The sequence below is a fragment of the Amyelois transitella genome, chromosome 2, assembly GCF_032362555.1.
Source record: "Amyelois transitella isolate CPQ chromosome 2, ilAmyTran1.1, whole genome shotgun sequence".
NCBI lineage: Eukaryota > Metazoa > Arthropoda > Insecta > Lepidoptera > Pyralidae > Amyelois > Amyelois transitella.
In genome coordinates this window covers 1,645,787-1,672,823 of record NC_083505.1, presented here as the reverse complement: position 1 = coordinate 1,672,823, position 27,037 = coordinate 1,645,787, and the positions used below count along the sequence as shown (strand labels likewise).

Here is a 27,037-nt window from a genome sequence, read left to right as displayed (position 1 = left end):
ATATGTATGTACCTATATCTGAAAAAAAAAATACATAAGTCGTTTGTATACGAAACAAAAAAAAACTGAAACCTATACTTTAATTCTCATCAAAAAGTAAAAATAAACAAATACTCACGTCTATATCCTTTCCGGGGTAGACAGAGCCAATAGTGTTAACAAGACTGAATTGAGATTCAAATAATGACAGGTTACCAGCCAACCGACTACAACAAGAATCTCAAGTTTATTAGCTTTTCCCTTAGCCGCCTTTTACGACATTCATGTGTAAGATGTTGAAGTGGTCCTATTCCATAGTGTCGGGAACCACACGGTACGCAAACAAAGTGAAATAAACCTCTTAAACCTCTTAAATTTTCAGGTGAACGGTGAAAGAAACCCAGAAGAGGTGTACAAAGACTTCAGGGCGGCCGTTCTTCAGATCCTGGGCAACCTCGAAGACCAGACCACGGTGAACGGGGTCAGCGGGGTGGGCGTCGGCGCTGGTGGTATACCTGGTAAGTTCATCATACAACTAACTACCTAGATGAATGACGAAGGTAATGTAATGAGCGTCGAATTGGTAAGGTGTCTGGTTAAAATGCGTGATGCGCAGAAAGCCACAGGTTCAAATCCCACCTCGGCCATGTACTAATGATTCTTTTCAAAGTTAAGTACATTAGTTTGAATACTAACCGATGCTCTTACGGTGAGGGAAAACATCGTGAGAAATGTGCAGGTTAACATGTGTAAATATTGCGTTCTGCATAAATATCTATAAGTAGATTTACTTTTCCTTGGATAAATTGAAAAAGATGGTGCCGTGTGGTCCCCGGTACCAATAAAAAAAAAAGAATAGGACTATTCCATCTCGTTCCCATGGGTGTCGTAAAAGACGACTAAGGGATAGGCGTATAAACATGGGATTCTTCTTTTAGGCGATGGGCTAGCAAACTATTTGAATATCAATTCTATCATTGAACCAAACAGCTGAACGTGGCCTATTAGTCTTTTCAAGAATGTTGGCCTTGTGTATTATGCACCTATATGTTTGATTGGAAAAAATATTTTTTACCTAAGCTTATATTATTTTACATATTATATATATCCATTTAGTAAATCCAAAATATTATGGGAGCATTTTATAATGTTTAAAAAGTTAACCAGCAATGTAATAAACATCCCATTTCAACAATCACCAAACTATAAACCTTGTTTATTAATCTTTCCCAGGAGAGATCGTAGGTGTGGAGCGTGCGCCGGCGCCTGAAGAAAGAGATAGATATAGAGAAGAGTCTTCAGCGTTACCGATAGCAAATCCCATGGTCGTGCCGCCGCCCGTTCACGATAGAATGGAAAGAGACGTCACTCCTAAGGTTAGTTTTAAAGCTTAAGGTGATACTTCATAGATTTTGGGTCATTTTCACTTGATTTTTTCTCATAAAATATAACTTGTATCGATTCAATATTATAGAAGACTTTTGGTCAGTGTCGCTATTGAAAGAATTATATATTTTGGTAAATATATCGTAGGTTTGTTTGTAAACTCTTTATTGCACATAAAAATAAATATGACAAAAAACAGTTATTGGATTTAGAAGAATATGTACAATGGCGGACTTATCCCAAATGGGATTTCTTCCAGTCAACCAAACCTCTGTCTACCCCGCAAGGGATACAGACGTGACTATAATATATTTGTATGTATGTAATAATGGGAAAGTTGCCCTGTCTTGGCTGGATTTTATCTTTTTTTTTGGTAGACCGTAGCAGATGTAATTTTTCCATACAATCACGCCTGTTTCCTGAAGGGGATACCGCTTCTACTCAGAAATACACCCCGGAAAGGTGTTTCTATCTTTAAATAACTAACTAGACATGTCATTAAGCCAAATAGCTGAACGTGGCCATACAGTCCTTTCAAGACTGTTGGCTCTGTCTACCCCGCAAGGGATATAAACGTGAACATATGTATGTATGTATGTACTAGACATATATAATGTCTAGTTCTTGCCACGATAATCTTCTTCATCCACATTCATATTATTGACTGGACCATTTCCAAAAGAACCCTTATTATAAGTACCTAACTAACTTTTTACAGAATTCTATTTTATTTTATAATTAATCTTTCGTACAATATTCCCATAATGCAAACAATAGCTTCAGTGTGTGATTGGCAACAAATTGTATTCAATAAAAAGTGTGTCAGTTAATGCCTGCGCCACGTGTTCTTGATGAACTAGACGGTGACTTGCTGAAATTGTCGAAAAATAGTCCCGGATTCTTTCCATTGTGATAGCTAAACCAATAGAAATTTAACCATCCGCGTTTTCCTCTTGCACACCTGTTCACGTCTTGTTCCTAACGGGGTGGACGGGGGCAATAAATTCAAACATAAATATCTTAAAGACAAAGCTAACACATCTCCTGCCGTGTGGTTCCCGGCGCCAATATAAAAAAAAATAGGACCACTCCCTCTCTTTTCCATGAAAGTCGATCCAGTACCTACATGAATCTCAATTTGGTCCAAAGGTTCGACTGGCAAAGAATGCCTTGTGGCATTAAGTCCACCTGTTGTACATTTTACGTGTATAAAGTTTAGATAAATTTAAAAAATGTCGTAAAAGGCGGCTAAGGGATAACTTATAAACTTGGGATTTATGAATCTCAATTTTATCATTAAGCCAAACAGCTGAAAGTGGTTTCTCAGTTTTTTGATGACTACTGGCTCTGTGTACCTCGCAAAGGATAAAGACGTGATTGTATGTATCAAAGTTTCTCCTGAAAGGTTAATTCCAAGATTGTATATTAAAGCCTTTCTTTGATTGACGTTTACGACCTGCGCGGAAGCAAAAATAGCTGACAAACACTATGTATTTTCCTTGTCCTGAAATAAATCAAAATCTCTAGATATATGTATTTGTTCTGCCCATTTATGGCTCTGCCGCATTAATTAAGTCAATATTCTAAGCTCTACCATTATTTCTGTGGTTTTCCGACACAGCGAACCCTGACAAAAAAAGAGGGATATCACCCTGACACGTCTACAATAAGGTCACCCCGACCCGCTTACGAAGCTCCTACATATATTGTTAACGTCATACGTCACACCATAGGTACTAGACAAACAAACAACTCAATATTTTTACGATGTTATCGATGTGCCAACGAACTTCTGTTGTTTGCTCATCACCTTGCGTTGATTAAATCACATTTACGAATGATTGGTTTATGTGATTCAATGTGTTATTTGATGATCTCATCCCAATATGGCTTTTCATTCTTTTCGAGACTTTTTGGTTCTGTCTACCCCGCAAAGGATATAGACGTGATTATATATGGAAGAGGCTCAATGATGCAATTGAGATTTAGAGATTACGGAGATGCAAGTTCTTAAAAAAATCAAAATAATACTATATTCGGAAAATAGACATTCGCAGGCACTTTTTCACGATATTTTTTAGATTGAGCACTTTTTTGTGTATTCTATATTGATGTGTTTGTGCCGTGTGGTTCTCGGCCCCAAAACAAAGAAGAATAGGACCACTCCATCTTTTTTCCCCATGGATGTCGTAAAAGGCGACTATGGGATATGCTTATAAATTTGGGATTCTTCTCTGAGGCTAGCAACCTGTCACTATATTGAATCTCAATTGTATCCTAAGCCTAACAGCTTAACGTGGCCTTTCACTATATAAGTCTTTCAAGACTGCTAGCCCTGTCTACCCCACAAGGGATATAGACGTGATTATATGAAGGATAACCTAAATGAATGAAAGTGACTGTCTTAATAAATTATTATTCTTTATACATACATACATATAATCACGTCTATATCCCTTGCGGGGTAGACAGAGCTAACAGTCTTGTAATGACTGATAGGCCACGTTCAGCTATTTAGCTTTAAGATAGAATTGAGATTATTCTTTATACATACATACATATTGTCACGTCTATATCCCTTGCGGGGTAGACAGAGCCAACAGTCTTGAAAAGACTGAATGGCCACGTTCAGCTATTTGGCTTTATGATAGAATTGAGATTCAAATAGTGACAGGTTGCTAGCCCATCGCCTAAAAAAAAGAATCCCAATTGTGTAAGCCTATCCCTTAGTCGCTATTTACGACATCCATGGGAAAGAGATGGAGTGGTCCTATTCTTTTTTGTATTGGTGCCGGGAACCACACGGTTATTCTTTATTTCTTTTCATATTCATCACCAGCCCGAAGTGATCCGAGTCCGTGGGGCCGTCACCAACCCCATCATCGTGTGGGTGGTGGGGGGGCCGGGAAGTAACAAGGCTACGTTGTGCCAAAGGGCCGTTGCGCAGAAGCAGGGATGGACACATTTCAGGTGAGTCAACTTTCAGCCTTGCAAACTTGGGATCCTGTGTGCCGTGTGGTTCCCGGCACAAATACAAAACAAAAAAAGAATAAGACCACTCCATCTCTTTCCCATGGATGTCGTAAAAGGCGACTAAGGGATAGGCTTATAAAATTGCGATCCTTTTTTTTTATAGGCGACGGGCTAGCAACCTGTCACTATTTGAATCTCAATTCTATCATTAAGCCAAATAGCTGAATGTGGCTTATCAGTCTTTCAAGACCGATAACTTCTTCTACCCCGCAAGGGATGTAGACGTGATTATATATATGTAATTAAAGTAATTATAATATACAGCTTAAGTTCCCCTGGTAGCTAAATAATATTTTTTGTAAAAAGAGAATCGATAAATCCTTTTTTGAAGTCGGTAAAATTTTTCAAGTACCTGAAAATCGAATCAAAATCGGTTCAGCGAAACGCGATATAATCGCGGACAAACATATATACGTACTTACAGGTCAAACTGTGAATCACCTTTTTTTAAGGCTATCAAATACCTGCATAGGACCATGATCAAAGGCGCACCTTGAGCTCATCACCAGAGAACTGAGGATGTAACTGATCTGTTCATGAGAAAGCCATTACAAGTGATTTATTTCTTTTATAACTATTTACGATTCTTGTAACTGTAAATTTCTGTGCAATAAAGATATGGGTTATCACAAACAAACAATAATGTTATCCGAACATTCATCTTACACCGCCTCTTATGTGTCAACTTTTAACAAAACCAGTTTTCAAAACTCATGATTCTGATCATTCGCCTCACCAACAGTCTCGGCCAACGTCTTCGAACGCTGGCCGACGCCGGGGGAGGGCCCGCCTCCGACGGAGCCCTGGCGAGGACTGCGGTCAGCGGCGGCGAGCTGGCTCCCAGCGAGCTCGTCGGCAGGCTGGTCAGGGCCGCCGTCAGCGAAGCAGCAAGGAGTGGCCATGGGCTGGTGTTAGATGGCTACCCCAGAGACTTGGATCAGATGGAACAGTTCCAGAAAGAAGTAAGTTAAATCTCTTTTAGAAATCTCATGATACAGTTGGCAGTTAAAAGTGGAGAATTGTTATAAGTGATCTCGTCGTTAGACTGGTCAGGACACCTCTAAATGATGCAGTAAGGAGCGGCCACGGGCTGGTGTTAGATGGCTACCCCAGAGACTTGGATCAGATGGAACAGTTCCAGAAAGAAGTGAGTTAAATCTCTTCTACTTTTTTTTACAAACTTTAATTTCCAAATTGTACAGTTCCTGCACAGCATCAACATGCGAGAGTGTGCCCAGGAGGCTGGCGGCATCTACAATCTCTTTTAGGAATCCCATGATGAGGTTAAATGCAACGCAGTTGGCAGTTAACAGTGGAGAATTATTGTAAATGATCTCATCATAAGGCTGGTCAGGACAGCTATCAATGAGGCAGCAAGAAGCGGCCATTTTCTGATGTTAAATGGCTATCCCAGAGACTTGGATCAGATGGAACAGTTCCAGAAAGAAGTAAGTTATATCTCTTGTAGGAATCTGACGAGATTTAATGCATCGAATTTTCAGTCAGTGGAGAATTGTTGTAAGTGAACTCCTCCTTAGACTATTCAGGACAGCCATCAATGATACAGCAAGGAGCGGCCATTTTCTGGTGTTAGATGGCTATCCCAGAGACTTGGATCAGATGGAACAGTTCCAGAAAGAAGAAACTGAAATCTCTTTTAGGAATCTTATATTGTCAAAGTATTGTCAGAATAACTTCAACATATTGAAGTTGGTAGTCAACAGTAGAGAACTGATATCAGTGAACTCGTTTTTAGACAAATCAGGACAGTTGTCAACAAACACAGAACAGAACAGTTAAATATATAACTGAGTACAATTTTATAAATGGATGATTATTGTTGCCCATCTTTTTCTCTTAGATAAGTCTGAATATCAATTGATGAAGCAGCGGATGCTGTAGTCAGCGGCAATGAGTAAGTTACAAGTGAACTCTTATTCAGAACAACCTCACTGATACAGCAAGAAGTGATCACGGTCTTGCACCTGACGGCATTACTCCTAAACTTGTCCAAAAAAGTCTTCTCATAACTGTATAACATTCAAAGCAGTTAATCATTGTACAAAGTGTACCCAAATCCCATGCTTACAAGAAAACGGCTGAAATTCGAGTATAATTAGGTATACTTTTATACATATGATTCTATCTCTCAAAATGTTCTATTCCCATAAATACATATGGTCACGTCTATATCCCTTGCGGGGTAGACAGAGCCAACAGTTTTGAAAGGACTGAATGGCCACGTTCAGCTATTTGGCTTAATGATAGAATTGAGATTCAAATAGAGACAGGTTGCTAGGCCATCGCCTAAAAAAGAATCCCAATTTTATAAGCCTATCCCTTAGTCGCCTATTACGACGTCATGGAAATTAAACGTTCCTTGTCCATGATTTCAGTTCCGCGTCCAACCACGGATGGTACTTCTGGACTGCTCCAAGCTACAACTGGGCCGCGGCAGACGAGACGACTCCGTAGCAGCATTCAGGAGGAGACTGGAAGTGTTCAGGGAGCTCAGTCTGCCGATGCTGAAGAACTTGGACCAGCAACACAGACTCGTCATCGTGAGTAACTCTTGAATTTAATAGAATAGATTTATTTTTTTAAATTGGATAAAAGGTATATACGAGAACTTATTGACGTCACATCACTTAAATCTAATTATATCTACTACCGATTCCAAAGCGCGTGTACCTATAGAAGGAGCTGCGAAACAAAATACACTGCAGTGTTTTCACCTGATGTCAATTTACTACTATAGATCGCTCAAATCTAAATCGTGGACGAATGCGCATTGTCTACATTAAAAAATGTGAATTAATACAAAGAGTGAAGAATAAAAAAAATAATAGGACCACTCCATCTCTTTCCCATGGATGTCGTAAATGGCGACTAAGGGATAAACTTTGGATTCTTTGTTTAGGTGACAAGCTATCAACCTGTCACTATTTGAATCTCAAATCTTTCGTTAAGCGAAACAGCTGAACGTGGCGTATCAGTCTCTCAAAATTGTTGGTTCTGTCTTCTTCGTATGTTATTCTGAAGTCATTTTGACTTCAGAAGTGATATAACAACTTTATCAGGAGTCTTAGGAAACATTACAATGATCCTTCAATCCCCATTTGAAGGTGGACGGCGACACCGACTCTCAGGACGTCCAGGGGGAGTTCGCTCGCGTCCTGACTGAGGAGATGGAGAAGGCTGATGAACTGTCCCAGATCCCACAGGAACATGTGACTTCGCCAACCACAGGTAATAAATAACGTTTATTAATAGTTCAAATTCAAAATTACATACATACATACATACATATGGTCACGTCTATGTCCCTTGTGGGCTAGACAGAGCCAACAGTCTTGAAAAGACTGATGGGGCCACGCTCAGCTATTTGGCTTAATGATAGAATTCAAAATTCAAATTAAAAATTTTTGTTAATTTTCATAGGACACTTCATATCACTTAATAATTGTCATTTGGTTTCACAATATTGGTTGACGTCAAATAAATTATAATACCTACAACTGCCGCTTCAAGCGTCAGTGCAGAAGAAGCGGTAGCAAACTGCACTGCAGCATTTTCTTCAACAACGTCAACTTCACAACTATCCGAACTTAGAATAGAAATGTGGACTAGAGAATACATTGTTCACATTAATTGTTTTATATGAGATTTTAATAATAAATAAAATATTTTTTTTGTGGTGAATACTAGAATAGTTCTCTAGTACACACGACTCAGGAGATACCTGAGCGATCTCCCATACACAAATCAAGGCGAGGTGGTACAGTAATTATCTCTTGAGCCCCCCTGTACTACAACTTCGCTTGGGTCAAGATATATTTATATAACTAACTATGTTCAATTTTACCTCAAAAAAAAATAACTTCGGGAACCTGTTTAAATGGTCCGAGCTATAGAATTCAGAATAATATGAGACTACAGAAGTGATGACGACTGTTGCGTGTCACGTCGCAACTGATGGCGATAGTGAACATAACGTTTAAATAATCGTTATAATCGTTTAAATAAAAATTATTGTTTAAATAATCAATTTAAGATTTCTTTGATTCCTTCACTACCTTTCATAGTTCGTAGCGTTACATTTGGTTGATTTTTACAAAGCCAAGTTTTTATTTATTAATTTTTTGTCGGTTTGTGTGGCGCAGCTGCATTATACGAAACGGACTTTTCTGGTTCACCTTTCTGGTAACTTTGACGTTTATGTTTATCCTACTACTATTATAAAGGCGAAAGTTTGTATGGATGTATGGATGTTTGTTACTCTTTCACGCAAAAACTACTGAACGGATTACCATGAAATTTGGTATGTAGGTAGCTGAAGACCCAGAATAACACATAGGCTACTTTTTATCCCAGAGTTCCCGCGGGATTGATAGGGTTTCCATGCGGACGAAGTCGCGGGCGGCCTCTAGTACAAAATATAGTATTGTTGAGTAAGTATCTCATAGCACAAATGCCAAACTTATTTCGAGGCTGTAGATATATATATATATTATTCCCACAGATCTATCGGCGATGCAGCAGTTCGCGCACGCCATGTCGCGCATGGGCGGCGGCATCGGGAACGGGGTCGCCAACGGCGGGCTCCGGAACGGCGCCGTGCCCAACGGCATCGCCAACGGGCTCGCCAACGGGTTCACCGGGATGGCTAATAATAAGGTGACAGTTCTATTGTTTTATAAGATACTTAATCCTTTTAACTGGTGAAACTGAACAACTTTGACTGAAACTGAACTGTGAATAAAATAGATTCCATTAGCGATAAGTCCGCCTTTGTATCGTCCGTGTGGTTTCCGACATAAAAAGAATAGGATAAATCCATCTCTTTCTCATGGATGTCGTAAAAGACAACTAAGGGATAGGCTTATAGACTTGGGATAGCAGTAAACTTAGTTTTAAGTTATTTATTTGACGTCAACCATTGTTGTGATACTAAAAGATATGACAATCATTAAACGATATTGAAATGTCACATAAAAATGATTTAAAGTATTGAATTTTAATTTGATAAGTTTATGATATATGTCGAATTACAGGTAAAGCCAATAGTGAACGCTTCTAAGATCTCCACAATATCGCAGATGACACAGGACGACGTGAGACGTATGTACGAACAGAGTAGCGGAGATATAACTATGAATACACACATGTAGACTCACTATAGATACTCTTAAGGCCCGTATTTATTATGTAAATACTTATTGATTTCTTCAATGTGGGGTCATAGAATTCGGAAAAATATGATACAATAGAAATGGCATGTTATACTTGAGAAGTTTGTTTTAACGTCTTGCAATGCATATTTATTTATTGATATTTTGAAGGTTGATACGTAGAACGATTTCTAGTTGGAAAAATATGATACAATAGAAATGGCATGTTGTTCTTGAAACTAGTAATGTTTTAACATCTTGCAATGCACTGGAATATTTTTTTAAGAAAAAGCTATGTTATTATAAATATAACAGGAAAACTATGGCCGATTTTGATTAATAATTAATAATATTTCAGTATTTCGTGGACCATTAAAAATACTATAACAATATACTTACTTAGTTACCAACCTTGTTTTACTATATTTTTTTAAGGTAGCAATATGAGATGATTACTGACATAAGTGGAAGGTATTTTTTTTTTAATTTTCGTTAACTATATTGTATTATTTGGAAAAATAATAAATAATATCTTACACATAACATTCAACATAGCTAAGTACCTGCTTAATAAGTTCGGGTCTTATATGCCTAGCTAAGCTTAGAAATCTTAACAATACTTAGATATGTATGGTAAAATAAGTATGTTCTTCTTCGGTTAAATTTGTCATTAATGATTCAATGATAATTATCACTACTTTATTTATAATTTAGTGGATACTCTAAGTTATCACAGCTCTTTTGTATCGTTTGAGGCAGAATAAAAAAAATGCACCCAGAATTGCACCAAATATTAAAAATGTATAACGAAATAGTCATAGTTCTTAGTTAACAGACAATTTGAAAGTGCCGAAATTTGTAAAATTATTAATTAAATGTAAATTTTATGTAAGAAAAAAAGGAGTTTTCGAATTAAAATAACAAGTTAGCTGTAAGATTAATTAGTGTTAGATTATAAAAAAAATGTAGGTAGTTGAGGAATAATTTGCCGTATAAAATTGTTCAGGGATTACGTAACCAAAGCACAAATTATTTATTATTTATACACATCGGAAATCAGAATATTGGAAGACTAAAAGAAATCTTGAAATTCTTGAAACTACAGGAAATATTTGGTGTCGTCTAGTAATTAAATATTTTATTCAATTAATAAGTTCCAAAATTGGATGCATTAGAAAAACATTTGGTACATATCTCGACTTACTGTAACGACATCGCGTTCACTTCTACAGTCTTATATTTTTATTTATGTCATATTAAGTGTTAAAAAAAATATGAGCGCCGTTTTTATTATGTTTCTTTTCAGCATTTGTGCCTTTATGCAGACATGTCAAAAGATGGCGGTTCGCTAAATAAAAATGACTGTCAGCAGCAACTAGTTTCTGTGTTCTTTTTTAGTATCTTATTTTATTTTTAAATAATTAATTTATTAACAAATTACAATGTCTTCAAACAAATTTTAATTTAAAATACACTGTTTTTCCCACAATTGGAATACGCAATTTTTTTTTTTGGTATTATTTAGCAATTTTAAATAACTAATTTCTTTGTTATTCTTTTAAAATATTTTGTTATTAAATATTATTGTTTCTTTATAGAAATACCTTCTGAAGCACTTATAAGTTGTGTTTCTTATTTGCAAATCTCGTCATAGAAAACCAAAATTAAATTATGAATAAAAATTGGTTTACCCCTAGTTATATCTTAGTGTATTTAGATAAAAAGATATATTTGATAATTGGTAATGTATAAAAATTTTAATAGAAGCTATTTTGTATTAAGTAAATTCTCAATATAGGTAGTAGGTATTACGAAAATATATTTTATACTTAATTCTTAAATTTGACGCACATGTACTTTTGTTAATAAGTGCCTTAGATTAAGATTTAAGAAAATGTGGAACGAATTTGGAACGAAGTATTAATCCAAAAAGATTTAGTGATATTTTTTTATGAAAATAATTTGAACGATTTTATTTTTATTTAAATTTGCTTAATTCGTATTTACTATAACGTGAATTTGAGATCATTTCAGTTTTTTTCTTTGTTATTGCCCAAGACATAAAATGACCAATTTTAATCTTAAGTCAGCAGAAATGCCAAAAATTGTTTGAAATAAAAAAACTTCTGAATTTCACTTTCTGCTTTTTGGTTTTACATACAATACAATACATTTCGTTAATTTCTGTGTGTCATTAAACTCATCAACCCCATTTTCATAATCGATTTTATTACTTTAGAAATATAAATGTTTACTATAACAATATGCCCCACTATGATTTGTGTGTTATTATTTAATTTCAGTACATGAAATTTTATGTATTATATTCATAAATAATCTTAAAAGTTATTAATAAAAATACTGCTGGTCAAATGTTTAAGTACCACATAGTTAGATTATCACAAAAACAGGGGCCAACTTAGTGTAGTCATAGATCTTAGTTATTAGATAGATATCACTCATACTTATGCACTTTTTTAAGATAACGTGTTAATTTTGTTTTTTTATAAAATAATGTTTATAAAATGCTCTACAGAAAGCTGTGAAAATATTAGACATGATTTTAGATGTTTATCGCAAACAATTAAAATATCTACCAATCTCAATAAATGAAAACAAAGGGATATAGAATAATATAAAATAATATTCAAAAGAAATAAGTAATTAAGTAGTAATTTTTTGATCAAATGCCGTTACACGTATCAAAATAATGTAAATTTTTAAATTCTTAGTTCCGTCCAATTTCATCAGTTTTCGACCAGATAATTTTAAAATGTTTACGATCATATTAATAATAACATAAGAAAAAAAAGTTAAGTTTAGTTTTAAAAAATCAATTACATTGTCTAAGTTCTAACTTATGATGTGAAATTCAAAATTAGAATTTTTTATAACAACTATTAACTTAAAATTTGGGAAGATAAATAAGAGCCATTTTTAAATTCCTTGTTAGTGAGACATCTCTTTGTAATATTAATTATTATAATCTAGATAATATTCAACACTTAGTTATGTATTCATGTGTTTGTATTTATTAGTACGTACTTTGTTTATAACTAATTTGAACAAAAATAAATGAGCACATTTTTTTTAAAACGACGTTGTTTTTTTATCATAACTAATCAAATACACTAAATTGAAGACATAAATCTTTGCACCTTGCTCTCAGACGTACTAAGAACTATAAAAAATGTAAGTACCTATGTCAATTGGTCGCGAAAACAACTGTTAAAATCTTTTTGCAAAGTAAAAATAATGGAAAAAGTTCTATAATACAATTACTATAGTCCAAATTTTTTTAAATCACTTACTTATTTTAAATTTAGTAGGATAACAATCTTGAAATGTATTTCATTGAAAAATACATTTTTTTAACATAATACAAAAATAAGTAATTAATTATGACATATGTGTATCTTATTCTTTTGTATCTTGCGTTTTCAACATTTCCTAAAAAAGTTTGGAGCGAAAACTTCTTTATCGGCGTTATGCACTTTTTGTGATGGGTAAAAATGTTAATCTCGTAACACGTGACCTGATCGAAAATTCGTCCAGTTATTCGGTATCAGCATAGAGAAAATACCTTTATATATGGGTGTCAGTTTCATCATTTATCAAGTTCCACTTCTGCCTTGAATTGTAGGAGAGCAATCCGTTCCTTTTTTTTTTAAAAAAAAAAGCACATCTGTTCATCGCATGAGTTTTTGCGTGAAAGAGTAACAAACATCCATACAAACTTTCGCCTTTATAATAGTAGTAGGATTACACATGTATAATAATAATGTTATACGTTAAAAATTTGCACATATGTACATATTCATACTTACTTATTACATTATCAAACAAAAGAGCGTATAGCAACACCCGCATAGCATCCAAATAAATAACACACATTACCTTCCTCGAAAGTATTTCCTTCACATTACTCAAGATAGCATATAATAATATAAAATTTAAATTTTCAAAGTCACTCAAAATATGCAGCGTAGTAATTCAAAAGTAGGATTCGTCTTCATATAAAAATCGTTGACACTCGCACGCTCTTAGCATCTTTCCCCTCGCCTGTCAAGGTCTTATGCTGTTCAGAACCGCCTGTCATTGTACACATTTCTTCTAAATGATATACTGAAACATATACTTAAATTTCAACTTTACAGAAGAAAGTTTATTTTTCTTCCTAAAATGTGCAGTTCTCGATGCACCTGGCAGGTACTTGTGCTTACTCTAATCGCCTGGCAATTTTTTTTTTATAATTATCAAAAAATAAAATAGATGATATTAAATTTTGAAGCTTACAGCAGGAAGTTTATTTTTCCTATTTTTTTTACATTTTAAGAAATAAAAGTGATGATGACGTGCAGGGCAGATGCCTGCCAGGTCATGATTTTTGGCCTTGGTGTGCTATGAATCATCACTCTACAAATTTCTAGCCTTACAGGAACACCGTTACTCGGAGGGTTCACTAGCTCTCCAGCTATTTATATTTTATGTTGGTTAACTGCTGAAATTTTGAGGGAGATACAAGCCCAATATCGATAATTACCGTTACGTACTGAGTTAGAGTACCAATGACTGCAAGAAAATTACGTAGGTATGTGTATGTGATACTTTTATTAAATTCTACACAAGCCGTAGAAAACAAATTTCAGGGAGCTACAGCGTTCCCGCCCTTCTGATATTTCCCGCGCAAGCGGAGGTCGATTATTGGCTGCCTGGCACAGTTTCCACGACCTTGACCAAGGCGCGGAACCGCAGTCGGGCCGCATAGCCAGTTCTGTGTAGACGTTCCGTGCGTGTTCGACAATTTTCCCGCTCTTATTTAAATATAATGGTAAGTAAAGATGGTTTTCATTTTATTTAACTTTATTAATATTATTTCACATATATTTCATTTCACGCTCTGAAATTGGATTTTACTACGCAATGTGACAATTCATCTGCGCATGAGATATTTAGTGGATAATTGTCACCATACTCGTGCACGATTGAGCTGAAAGTCAGACCAAATCAGTTTTCACTCAGCATTTACATAAAAACAAAAAAAAAAACAATTTCTTTTTTATTTTAAGCGTATATCTATTATTAGGTAGTTAACTAATCATAGATCTTTGCACTTGATTCTATTTGCACCTAATGTCAATATTGCCTGTAATCTAAGGATTTGTAGTCGGACCGTTTATTATTTTAGAGATTCGTTTGGCAAATTTCAGAAATCCAGAATATACCGATCTAAAAATCATAAAGTTTATCTACTTACGCTGAATTGGAACGGTTGTATAATATCTGCATAGGCGCAGGTTTATTCTGGTTCATTAATTATGGCATCTAGGAATGACAAAATGAATAAGCTATAAAGTAAAATTATACACCTTATAGTAGTGATTTCAGTCAGACATTTATTATATCTTCATCACAAAATACAAAGTGCATCCGAATTAATCATTTTATCTTCATAATCGTTTTAAATAGAGATAAGTAATTTATACAATCTTTATGTTAGTAGGTTTGTACCTACGTACTAGATTCCTTTATTTGAAGAAGGGATTGATTTCTGCGGCTTTTCCCGCTTTTTTGTCCATATTTGCAGTGTTAATGACATCGCAAAAATACCTTTTTTTTCATTTGGTCATTCAGTTTGAATTGCGACGAAGCAAGTGAATCTTACGAAATTAATCAGGGCTATTTCCGTGTGATATCAATTGGTAGTATAGGAAAATTTAGATAAAAAAAATCAGTTTATCATTAACATAAAACATAAATCTTGTTTTTTTTTTTGCAATATTAGTGCGGTTCATGTATTATATTTATAAAAACGATATACATAATTTTATTCGTAGACATTTGATTATAAGAAAACAAGATTTCTATATTTGTTATTCTTTGTTGTCCAACTTCATAATTATCATTAAATCTTTTTTTTTAATTTAGATAATATTTATCTACCTATTATAATAAAATCCTAGTATGTGAAACTTAACGTACAATATACGAAGATTTGTTTATCTTTGAAATCTGAACTTATCTTTGATAAATTGACGTAAAAGTGCATTGCAAAGCTGCATTAAAAAATTTCAAGTCCATAAAAAAAGTTGTTCAAAAAAGTTATTGTGTAATTTAAAGCTATATTTTAAACAACCTTTTTATCATAAGCTTAACAGTATTATTGTCTAGGACATTACTCGCATTAAAAACTAAAAGTCTTGTTCCTTTTTTATGATGTTAAAGTTTCTGTTCTATTTACTGTGGCTATTGCACACGTTTTATCTGATAAGCATGAATGAAGGCGATCAATGGTAGCGAAGTGTTATTACCTATTGAAACATGGTATTCGCTTCTACCTATTTCTTGATTTCATTCTTAGCTCTAAGCATACGAACTTTGGAGTATAATAATTGATTTAAGAGGAATCTAAACCTGGGCTGTCAAGAATAACAAGGTTGCAAATTTCCATTTTCTAGAGTAATGACCATTTCGACTTGCTACCTGTGTTCGTTAGGTTATTGTTATATTTGTTTGTGACTGTAGCTCTGTCGAATAAACATATTATAAATCTATCTATCTAATAAAGGAAGAGATAGAAATAGAAAGGGAGAGAGAATTGAAAGAAATAGCTTTCTCTGGGACTGCACTAAGGAATATTCAGGACCTTATGCACCTCAGGAAGGACATTTATTAAAAAAAAGAATAATTATTTTTTCTCTTAATAGGCACGCCCCGTTTCTTACTGTAACTTTAAACCAATTAGTTGTTATCGATCTACAAATCTAGATTTAGCCCAAAAGCGGCGTTCACGATCAGAAGGTCACCTCGCAAACTCTCACGAAATGAACTTGTTTTCTCCAAAACAGTCCAGTAACAGTCCGCGGCCGTGGTGCGACCACGCTGCCAACTGGCACCAATTCAGTTATAAATACTCCTAGAAATCAAGGTTTCCTTTACAGAATCCAAGGGATTCTTAACAATAAATGAAAATCATAATAAACAGTGCAAACGCCAAAGTTTTCTATGTCGTTATACTGGTTTTGGATGTTTGGTGCGAAGTCAGGAACTCATGTTATTGGAGTGCACGCGTAATAGAGGTAGCGTATTTGCAGATAACTTCACGTGTTTCCTTTTTTTTCAATTTGTACTGGCAGTTTTTACGAAAATATGTACATACAACATTCATACACAGGCATAGGTATATTGAAACTTGACAATATATATGTATACAGAATTATAGACATACATATACGTCACGCCTATAGGCCTCGCGGGGTAGACAGAGCTAGCAGAGTTTAAAAGATTGAAAGGCCATGTTCAGCTGTATGTTTTTTCTGTGAGTATAAATAAATATTTTCCATACGGAAAGTTTCAATTTAAGCAGGATCGCAATCGTCGACCTCGATCTTGAAGTATATACATATAATCACATCTTCATCCCCAATAGGGTAGACAGAGCCAACAGTGTCGAAGAGACAAAAAGGCCCCGTTCAGCTAATGACTTTATAGCGGAATTGAAATTCAAATGAATGACAAGTTACTAGTCCAACGCCTCAAAAAGTTGTCATATTCCTATAGAGACCGGAATAATTTTGTTTCAATACAACTTGCGCAGCTATTTCCTGAAAAAAATGTGTGCTTTTGAAGGCCTGTTATGTTAACTTAGTGCTGGTTTTAATAAAAAAAAAATTTCTTCATATTTTTATTCGTTATATTTTTATTTGTAATAATTCTCTGATACAGTCATGAATGAATGTAGGTAGGTATATATGCGTTAGTAAATAATGTGTCACATATTCCATCTCCGTAATGGAGCGTGTTGAGATCACTGCCAATCACACGGCGGTGTTATGATACCCGTTTTCCCTTCAATTTGGCACATCGCTCGACGTTTGAAACGTTTTAACGATTAGGAGACGTGGGAATATCTTGAAAAATTATTTAAATCGTCTTAAATAGACTAGCAGAAAAATATACAGTCAATGTCTTATAAAAATTATCAGTTAAAAACCTTATTGTCACCCTGGCTGTAATACATAGCTATACACTATCGCTGTCTCGTTTCATATCACAATAAAAAGCGGAACAGTGAGTTTTTCAGGCGATAAAAAACGACGTCGCCCGTGCCTTGCTGCGGGGGATGAACGCAAACTTTCATGATTTAACGATCTTTTGTATTAGTAAACAAACAACTGCATTGACCTATTCTTGCCAGCTTGCCAATGCGCAAGCGCAGCCCGTGTCTGCGTCTCGGCCTGGCAGCGGTCATTATCATACTGGAGACGCAAATAGATCTCCTACAACTAATTGCCACGCGGAAACTGGGACAGCTCTTGTCAATTAGTTTATTCTTATTGAGCTTTATATAGCGTTAGATCTTGGCTGATTGCTCCAAAGAATTATTTTTCTTATATTTGTTTTTTCCTACAAAGCTTTTCTGCATTTTTCAATTGGGGTTTCTTAATCCATTTCAAGACTGTACGAATGTCATCACCCAAGCAGCTGTTTTTTCTCTCTGGGCAGATGGATTAATTTTTTTTTATTGAAACTTAATGCACATAGAATGCACCTACATCAGATGGACTTAATGCTACAAAGCATTATCTGCCAGTCGAAACTATGGACCAAACTGAGATTTATGTGCGGATGGTGCGATCTGTTAAATAAATAATAATAAAAATGGATTGTTTGTTGATACATGTTTGTTCACATGATGAGGCGTCGTTCATTTTAACGAGGTTCATTACAATAAAATTACGTTTGACATGGTCAATATGGACATTCCATGGACGTAATGTTGATACAATAATAGAGATCAAAGTAACATTGTAACAGCTAATAGCGGGTCTTTAGACTTGTGGGCAGTTAATTTGGTTTATAATAGTATGGTCTTTTAGTCTCCTCTTAGGGTTTTTGGGTTATTTATTGGAAGGAAGGCTAATTTACGATTTAAATACTTCAAATTGTAATTTCATTTGCCTTACCTTTCTGTACAAACCATCATGCTGGGATGAAAATTATGTGGAAGATACAAGAGTTGAAGACAAAGATTTGCTTGATTATCCATACATATAATAAAACTGTAACTGAACATTGTATGCTATAAAGTTACACACATTAATTACTTATTTGTACAAAGTATTTATTAAATAAATAGGTGTAACTTAATGCTAAGGATTTTGTTCATGTTTACCTAGACCTAGTTCGTAACCTAGTCACTCGTAGCTGCTATTGGTTGAACGCTTCGTAATCCCGCTATGATTGGTTGATGGCTTGTGACGTTTATAGGTGTCGCCACAATACTAATATTAGTTAATCGTTGCCAACATTTTCTTTTTTGTTTTTTTTTTTATTAACAAACACACTTTTCCTTCTTTTGGAATTATATTATTATGTATAAATTTACTGGTAAAATCCTCCGTTTCCCTAACAGATAGTAGAAAACAAAACAAATATCTTAAAATACGTCTGACCGTGACGATCGCCTCACGCTGTTACGTCTACACATCGACCTACCTTCCTAAATCTTAATGGATCTATTTATATAAATACTAAAGTAGACTGGAATATTTTCGGAAGTCAAAATAGATGAATAAGAATTGTAATAGGTTTGAAATTTCGAAGTTAGTTAGGCTCACCTGTGTAACAGAGTCAAGGAGGTCAGGGAAATGTAAGTAAATCTGTGTGATTACCAGATTAACCCACTCTTTAATCGTGACTGTGGGCGGACCCTGGGCTCCAGCCGAGGACAAACACTGGGAGAATGATGAAGGCATGGAAATATAGGACTCAGTAAGAGCAAATCAAACTGGGTTGGTGTCAAACGGCCGGACATTCTACCTTAGCAAAGATTTGACCAAAAGAAATCAGTTAGTTTCCATTTTTTTTTCCAAAAAGTAGTTATTATTTGTATGGCGTTTTTTCCAATATCAATCTTTGAGGCTAATTGCGAAGAAAGGTACGTAATTACACCATACGATGAGAAAGACAGTGATAGACATTAAAAGTGGTAGTGTTAAACATTTATTCATTGGTAGGTATTTCTTTCAGTCTTGTTTTTGTTAGAAGGTTGTGAAACTAAAACTAAACTCGAGGCATCACAGTCCTTCTACAGGTATATACATTATGTTGCCGAAAATATATGTAATCCGTCATTTTGTACAATTCCTAGGAAATCTATCTTTAGAATAGCATACCTTAAACCACCAGACCAGGTATGAAATATTATTTATTTCACACTTTGCCAAGGATTTCACACATTTTCTACAGATCTTAGGCGTTTTATACATTTCCTAGAAACTCTATAGAATGCCTGTACTATACAGATTTCCTCCCTGTACGTAGGTGGTTCACGTTTCTACTAATTGATTTGTCTCTGATGTCGAAGTCAACCCTCGGCTATGTATTGATCCATTGTAAATTGCTCATGGAGGTTATCATATCAATTATTCATGAACATAGGACGATGTGTTTCTTACCAAGGTAATGAAAAATAATGGAATATTTCGTCAACAAATCAAGAAATTATTAACGTTTAGAAATATAGAGTAGGTAGGTACCTACTAGAGGCCGCCCGCGACTTCCGCATGGAAACCCTATCATTCCTGCAGGAACTCCGGGATAAAAAGCCTAGCCTATATGTTATTCTGGGTCTTCAGCTACCTACATACCAAATTTCATCGTAATCGGTTCAGTAGTTTTTGCGTAAAAGAGCAACATACATCCATACTGACTTCCTGACATACTCACAAACTTTCGCATTTATTATATTAGTAGGATTGTTAATTAAAATGATATCATCAAGAACCAATCAAAACATGTCTTATGAATGTTTGAGCACTAGCAATGAAAGCTTAGAGTTTTAATACAATTTCTACAGTCTTAATCTTGATTTTCCTATCATCCTTTTGACACACACACATTACCACTTCTATATCTCTTGCGCGGTAGTCAAATTTACATACATAAATACATATGGTTACGTTTATATCCCAAACGTAACCATATGTATTTATGTATGTAAATTTGATCATTACAAAACCTCTTCCCTTGACGACCTACCTTTCATTCGACATCAACGGATATGACATAACAACTTCAAACTTTCAAATTTCAGTTGGTACAATACAATTTTAGACACACAATAAATAAAATAATGAAGAATTAATTATTATTTTTCTAAAACCTAATCCAATCAACGTAATGAATGAGGAGAAGCTGTGTCAGCCATGCGAAGAGCCAGTAGTCGACAAAATAATACCGTGTCCACTTCAGTGCATGTCACCTAAATGCAAGGCTTACAAACGAACGGTAGGGAATTTATACTTTATCTAGATACATACATACATACAGATATACCATCACGCCTGTTTTCCATTGGGGTAGGCAGAAACTATGGATTTCCACTTGCTATAAACTCTAACCTCTCCTGCTTCCTATAAACTCATAACTCTTTTCATGCATAATAATGTAAATACCCAAATGTATAAATAATAAAGATAAAAAGAAAAAAACAAAAAAAAAATCTGAACGTGGCCTATCAGTCTTCTCAAGACTCTTGGCTCTGTCTACCCCGCAAGGGATACAGACGTGTTTATATATAGGTATGTATGTAAACAATAGAACACAAACTTTTCAGGCGCCTATAGACACATCTAAGACACCCATCGTGTGGGTGCTGGGCGGGCCTGGCTCCGGGAAAGGAACCCAATGCGAGAAGATCATCGCTAAGTACGGATTCACCCACCTCTCCACTGGAGACCTGCTTCGGGCCGAGGTGAAGAGTGGCTCTGACAGGGCCAAGCAGCTGACGGCTATCATGGAGAGGGGTGAGTGCTCCTATAACATGGATTATCTGTTTGAGAGCTTCTTCTTTTGGCATTTCTACTTTGACATACGTACATAAATATAGTCACGTCTATATCCCTTTGGGGGGTAGACAGAGCCAACAGTCTTGTGAAGACTGATAGATGATTATTATTATTATTATCCTATAAGATGGATTATCTATTTGAGAGCTTCTTCTTTTGGCATTTCTTCTTTGACATACATACATAGATGTAGTCACGTCTATATCCCTTTGGGAAGTAGACAGAGCCGAAAGTCTTGTGAAGACTGATAGATGATTATTATTATAATTATCCTATAAGATGGATTATCTATTTGAGAGCTTCTTCTTTTAGCATTTCTTCTTTGACATAGGTACATACATATAGTCACGTATATATCCCTTTGGGGGGTAGACAGAGCCAACAGTCTTGTAACGACTTATAGGCCACGTTCAGCTATTTGGCTTAATGATAGAATTGAGATTCAAATAGTGACAGGTTGGTAGCGCATCGATTAAAAAAATAATGCCAAGTTTGTAAGCCTATCCCTTAATCGCCTTTTACGATATCCATGGGAAAGAGATGGAGTGGTCCTATTTTTTTTAATTGGTACCGGTAACCACACGGCACTTTCCACTTTGACAGATCATACATTATCAGGAGATTCATCATAAAAATTATATCCGTCGATCTTTTTTTAATAAACTACCATTTTTCCATTTGAAGAACACACTTAATTTACTTACTTACACAGCACACTATAATTTGATATATATTAGGATCTTGAACGACTAAACAACGTATTACTAAATCAAAAACTCGTTAATGTTTAGTAAAAGCATTTTAAAAAGTGAATTGCTTTCATTACTTAGCAATTCAAGCCATTTTCAACTACTTTTCCAGCAAAGCTCAATTCTGTTATTAAGTAGGTACCTACCTACACTACAACGTCGCGATCATTAAACAAAATAAATTAGAGAATTTTCCTAAGAATACACAAAAATCGATTGACATTGACCATAATGACTATGTAAAAATAATCGAAGAGTCTTTGCCAAGTCATCAAGGTTATTCTGCTCATTATAAAGGTTCACTTTTACATCCGGGGAGTTTAATTTATGAGTATTAAAACAACAATTATTTTTGTATATTATTCGTATTTGAGACCTTGCATTTATACTTTTACACGTGTGTTAATACCCAATGCTCAGGGAATTTTTCTATACATTATGAATGAAAACCCCAAATTGCACCTTCAATCGCTTCTAACAGATCTAAGTGGTTTAAGATGTAAAAGGAACCCTCCCAAAGATAAATAATAAATAACAATGGAAGTAATATTTTCAAGAAGCTTCAAATTTAGAATACAAATAGTGTTTAATGACATAATCATGGGAAAACCTAAATATTTTGTAATTTCGGTCCAGTTTTCTAAATACACCAACTGCATGAATAACTTTGTAACCCCATATAAATGTATAAGATTACAAGGTTACATTTGCAGTTAATGAATCATTATTACTGTATAATAGAAAATAATAGGTGTAGATAGGTACCTACCGTATGAGGCATAACGGGAGGGGGTATAGGGTGGGTAAGGGTGTGTTTAGCCCATGAAACTGAACAACATTATTACTTGTAAAATGGTCGACGGAATGAAAAACACATAACATGATGTCTCGAAGTATGAAAATCTAAAAAATTAATATAATGGTACCAAAAATTAGGACTCTACAAAAAGAAGTGAGATGCCATCAAAAACATGAAACCTGTAAAAAAAACCCAAGTCTCGCAGCTCAGTCTTTCTACTCTAGTCTCTCCTTAAAGGACCTTCTGCCTAAAGTTTTTACATAAGTTATTATCATGCCATATATCATAAAAACTTAAGACAGAGGTTCATTTAAGTAGATACTAAAAAGATTAGCCGACTTGGTATTACATGAATCTCACAACCTTTTACAGTAGAAAGACTGAGCTAGAAAGACTTGGGTTTTTTTTACAGGATGTTTTGATGACATCAATATTACTGGAAATACTAAGCTAATGATACAAACAAATAAACAATTCATACATTAACAAGAAATTTAATTTAGAACATACATACATGTATTAGTTATATGCATTAATGCACAAGTCACAAAATCACACTGATCATACCTGGCAGAGTGCCTCACGTATTTACGTAATTTGTTTCTACGTCCAAACAATGCACTCGCAATCATCACAATGTTATCTCAAATGAGTTTTGTCATGGTTATAATCAGATTATTGTAATTGTAAGTGCCGTGTGGTTCCCGGCACCAATTGAAAATTGAATGCGACCACTCCATCTCTTTCCCATGGATGTCGTAAAAGGCAACTAAAGGGCTGGTTCTTTAGTAAAAGTCTTCTTCTTTTTAAATTTAAAAGCTAACTCTTGTCGGTGGGTTAAGTGGAGCGTCCATCAATCATCTCTTTTGTCTTTAACGTTTACTTTTTTAATTTATTTGATCAAAATATTTTTACCGGAGGGCTGGAATTTATCTGGCTCAGAGAATCCAATGCCAATTTGAATGGCAACGCCGCCAGCCTTCTGGGCACACTCCCGCATTTTGATGCTATTCAGGGACTGTACTATTTCTAAATTAAATTTTAGTTTGTAATCATCTTTCTTTTTTATAAGTAGTTTTTAGCTTTAGTTTTAATTTGATTTAATTATAATATTTAAAATGAAAAAAAGAAATTTCAATTAGGTATATATAATATATTTATATATTTTTTAATTCTATCATTAACAGCTGAACGTGGCCTACCAGCCTATCTATTAATTTTTCCTTCGGCAAAAGTAAAAAAAAAAATTGAGCATTTCTTATTATTATTCCAGGTGAACTGGTCCCAAACAACGTCGTGTTGGACCTGTTGAAGGAAGCGATCCTGGCGAACGCTCCCAACTCGAAGGGGTTCCTCATCGATGGCTACCCTCGGGAGAAGGCGCAGGGGCTTGCTTTCGAGCAAGCTATCGCCCCTGTCAGTGTGAGTAGGGCTTAATTAAGGCAAATTGTCATTGGTTGCCGTGTGGTTCCCGGCGCAAATGGAAAAAAAGAATAGGACCACTCCCATCTCGTTCCCATGGATGTCGTTAAAAGCGACTAAGGAATGGGCTTATGAACTTGGGATTTTTGTTTTAGGCGATGGGCTAGCAACCTGTCTTTATTTGAATCTCGATGACGTGATCATATGTATGTATGTATGTATGTATGTATGTATGTATGTATGTATGTATGTATGTATGTATGTATGTATGTATGTATGTATGTATGTATGTATGTCGTCATCAATATCTTTCATCATAGATTTGTTCTGTTTCTCGGTGTACTTTAATCTCTTACTAACATTAAACTTCCGTCAACAGAAGTTGGCAACTCTAAAGCGACATTTTTCATGTCTACACGAGACGACATTTTTTCCTGATAAACTTTCTATTTATAATGTTAACTTTTAAGTACCTACTAAATAATGGCTAACAAAAACCCTGAATAAACTACTGTTTAATTTTACTTGGAAGTAGATACCACAGGATACAGCTTTAAAATATACATACATACATACATAAAATCACGCCTCTTTCCCGGAGGGGTAGACAGAAACTACATCTTTCCACTTGCCACGATCTCTGCATACTTCCTTGGCTTCATCCATGTTTCGGGTACTCTTGACCTGACCCTTTTGCCAGGACGTCCTTAATTTGATCAAGATATGTTCGTCTAGGCCTTCCCACTCCGACCTTTCCCTCCACACTCTCCTCGTATATCTGCTTAGTCAACCTGCTTTCATTCATTCTCTCCACATGACCAAACCATCTAAATATAAATATATCTAGACAATCATTGTAATAAGTTTTTAGAGACATACATACAAATTCTACGAAGACTTCTCCAACAAAAAGGCATGTTAAAATGCAAATAAAAATGCTTCTGTCTTCCTCTGGATCTCTTCCTCTGATCTCATTAATCCCACTGAGTTGCTCAACAATAGAAAAAAAACATAATAATTGTGGTATTCCAAATATATCCAGGTGATCCTATACTTCGAAGCGTCATCGGAAACGTTGACAAAGCGGCTGCTCGGCCGCGCAGCCAGCTCGGGACGTTCTGATGATAACGAGGAGACCATCAAACTCAGGCTCAAGACCTTCCTGGACAACAACGACCAGGTCTTGGCGCAGTACCCGAACAAAATCCAAAGGGTGAGGGTCAAGATATATTGTTAGTTCATTGAGAATAAAAATGTGGTTAGAGAGAAGTCGTATCGCGTGCGAGTATATACAAATATTATAAAGCTGAAGAGTTTGTTTGTTTGTTTGAACGCGCTAATCTCAGGAACTACTGGTTTGAATTGATTTTTTTTTTGTGTGTTGAATAGAACATTTGTCGAGGAAGGCTTTAGGCTTTATAACATCACGCTGCAACTATTAGGAGGTTCTGGTTCAAATTGAGGTATTGTGACGAAGTCGCGGGCACAGCTATAAAAAATATAGATGAACTGTGAGATTTGACAATTGAGAAAGTAAACAGATTGTTCCTAAGGGAAGATTCTCATTCTTGAGACATAAGTCAAATGTTACCATCTATCCCACTAGTCATCGATCATGATCATATTTACGATTTAATATGTATTCTATTGCATTCAAGATTCCCATTGATAAATAGATAGATAAACTCTTTATTGCATCAAAAGAAAAGGAAAGTCACAAAAAAAAGCCTGACTTATCGCTTATCGCTAAAGCAATCTCTTCAGTCAATTTAGACCAAGACCTTATTTTGGGTTTGCATACCAGGTAGGTCAGGTAGACTTACCCTGGATTTGGTAAATCTACGTGATCATGAACAAGGGCGCAAAAAGGTGGAGATATACTTAATTTAGATCAGAATTTTGGGGGTTATCAAAATTTGTTCGTGTTCCTCGGGGCGACATCACAAGCTTTCTATCGTCAAGTGTTCTTAATATTAAATTAATTTATTAATTCCAGTTAAATGCCGAACGATCCGTGGACGTGATCTTCGCAGACGTGCAGAAGATCCTGGACCCTCTAGTCAAGTGAACCACAAACCACCACACATTAGACAATTTGTAAATACATACTTTTTAATTAATTTATAATGACACTTTGTTAATATAATGTTTTTATTCTGATAAGCAAATTGTGTTATCTTTTCGTAATCTTGTTGTTGTCACCATTGACCAGATTTTATTGATAATATAAAGAAATTAGTGCACCCTGTAAACAGGTTTTAGGGAGTAAAGATATATGAAAATACGAAGCATTAACAAAAAACAGGCAAATATTATACTTTATTGATCAAACAACAAAATTGGTAAATTGGAAAACGGTAGAGCTTATCTTCTAGCTAAATCTTAATAACATAAAATAAAACAAAAATGTCTTGCTTAAATCGAAGTGAAACTTAAAAATAACCATTAGTAAATCATAGATTTATATAGGTATGTCCATATTAGTTATCATCATTCAATTGATTGTTCAAAATATGAAGATTTCAAGATTTATCTAAGATTTCCCTTATAACCAATGTGAAATTAAACATTTTTCCTAATTAATCACAAAACCTAGTCATCTGTGGAAAAAAGTACTTTCCACTTTCCTTAACTCTTATTTGATAA

The 27,037-nt window shown here is 35.0% G+C and overlaps 2 protein-coding genes across 3 annotated transcripts in view; both read left to right on the top strand.

Moving 5' to 3' along the window:
* Positions 1-9,569, top strand: part of LOC106142966 (adenylate kinase isoenzyme 5) — a 28,915-nt gene extending 19,346 nt beyond the window's left edge. The window contains exons 6-13 of the mRNA XM_060945387.1: positions 362-497; positions 1,213-1,355; positions 4,205-4,335; positions 5,141-5,360; positions 6,795-6,959; positions 7,524-7,647; positions 8,921-9,075; positions 9,453-9,569. Coding sequence (XP_060801370.1) covers positions 362-497; positions 1,213-1,355; positions 4,205-4,335; positions 5,141-5,360; positions 6,795-6,959; positions 7,524-7,647; positions 8,921-9,075; positions 9,453-9,569 — 1,191 coding nt within the window. The remainder of the gene's footprint in view (positions 1-361; positions 498-1,212; positions 1,356-4,204; positions 4,336-5,140; positions 5,361-6,794; positions 6,960-7,523; positions 7,648-8,920; positions 9,076-9,452) is intronic.
* A 4,737-nt stretch (positions 9,570-14,306) lies between these two features.
* Positions 14,307-26,701, top strand: LOC106143037 (adenylate kinase isoenzyme 1). 2 transcript variants are annotated; one of them, XM_013345008.2, is made up of 5 exons: positions 14,307-14,400; positions 21,190-21,379; positions 24,243-24,391; positions 25,434-25,604; positions 26,388-26,578. In XM_013345008.2, the coding sequence occupies exons 1-5, from the start codon at positions 14,398-14,400 to the stop codon at positions 26,457-26,459; spliced, it is 585 nt and encodes a 194-aa protein (XP_013200462.1). In that variant the 5' UTR covers positions 14,307-14,397; the 3' UTR covers positions 26,460-26,578. The 2 variants fall into 2 exon arrangements, with proteins under 2 accessions (XP_013200462.1, XP_060801116.1); XM_060945133.1 differs by lacking the exon at positions 14,307-14,400 and adding an exon at positions 20,699-20,861 and having other exon boundaries at positions 26,388-26,701.
* The last annotated feature ends 336 nt before the right edge of the window (positions 26,702-27,037 follow it).

Coding starts and splice junctions, on each gene's coding strand:
- LOC106143037 (XM_060945133.1), top strand. CDS start 20,754: ATGAATGAGGAGAAGCTGTGTCAGCCATGCGAAGAGCCAGTAGTCGAC. Junction 20,862..21,189: donor GCAAGGCTTACAAACGAACG/GTAGGGAATTTA, acceptor CAAACTTTTCAG/GCGCCTATAGACACATCTAA. Junction 24,392..25,433: donor AAGCTATCGCCCCTGTCAGT/GTGAGTAGGGCT, acceptor AAATATATCCAG/GTGATCCTATACTTCGAAGC.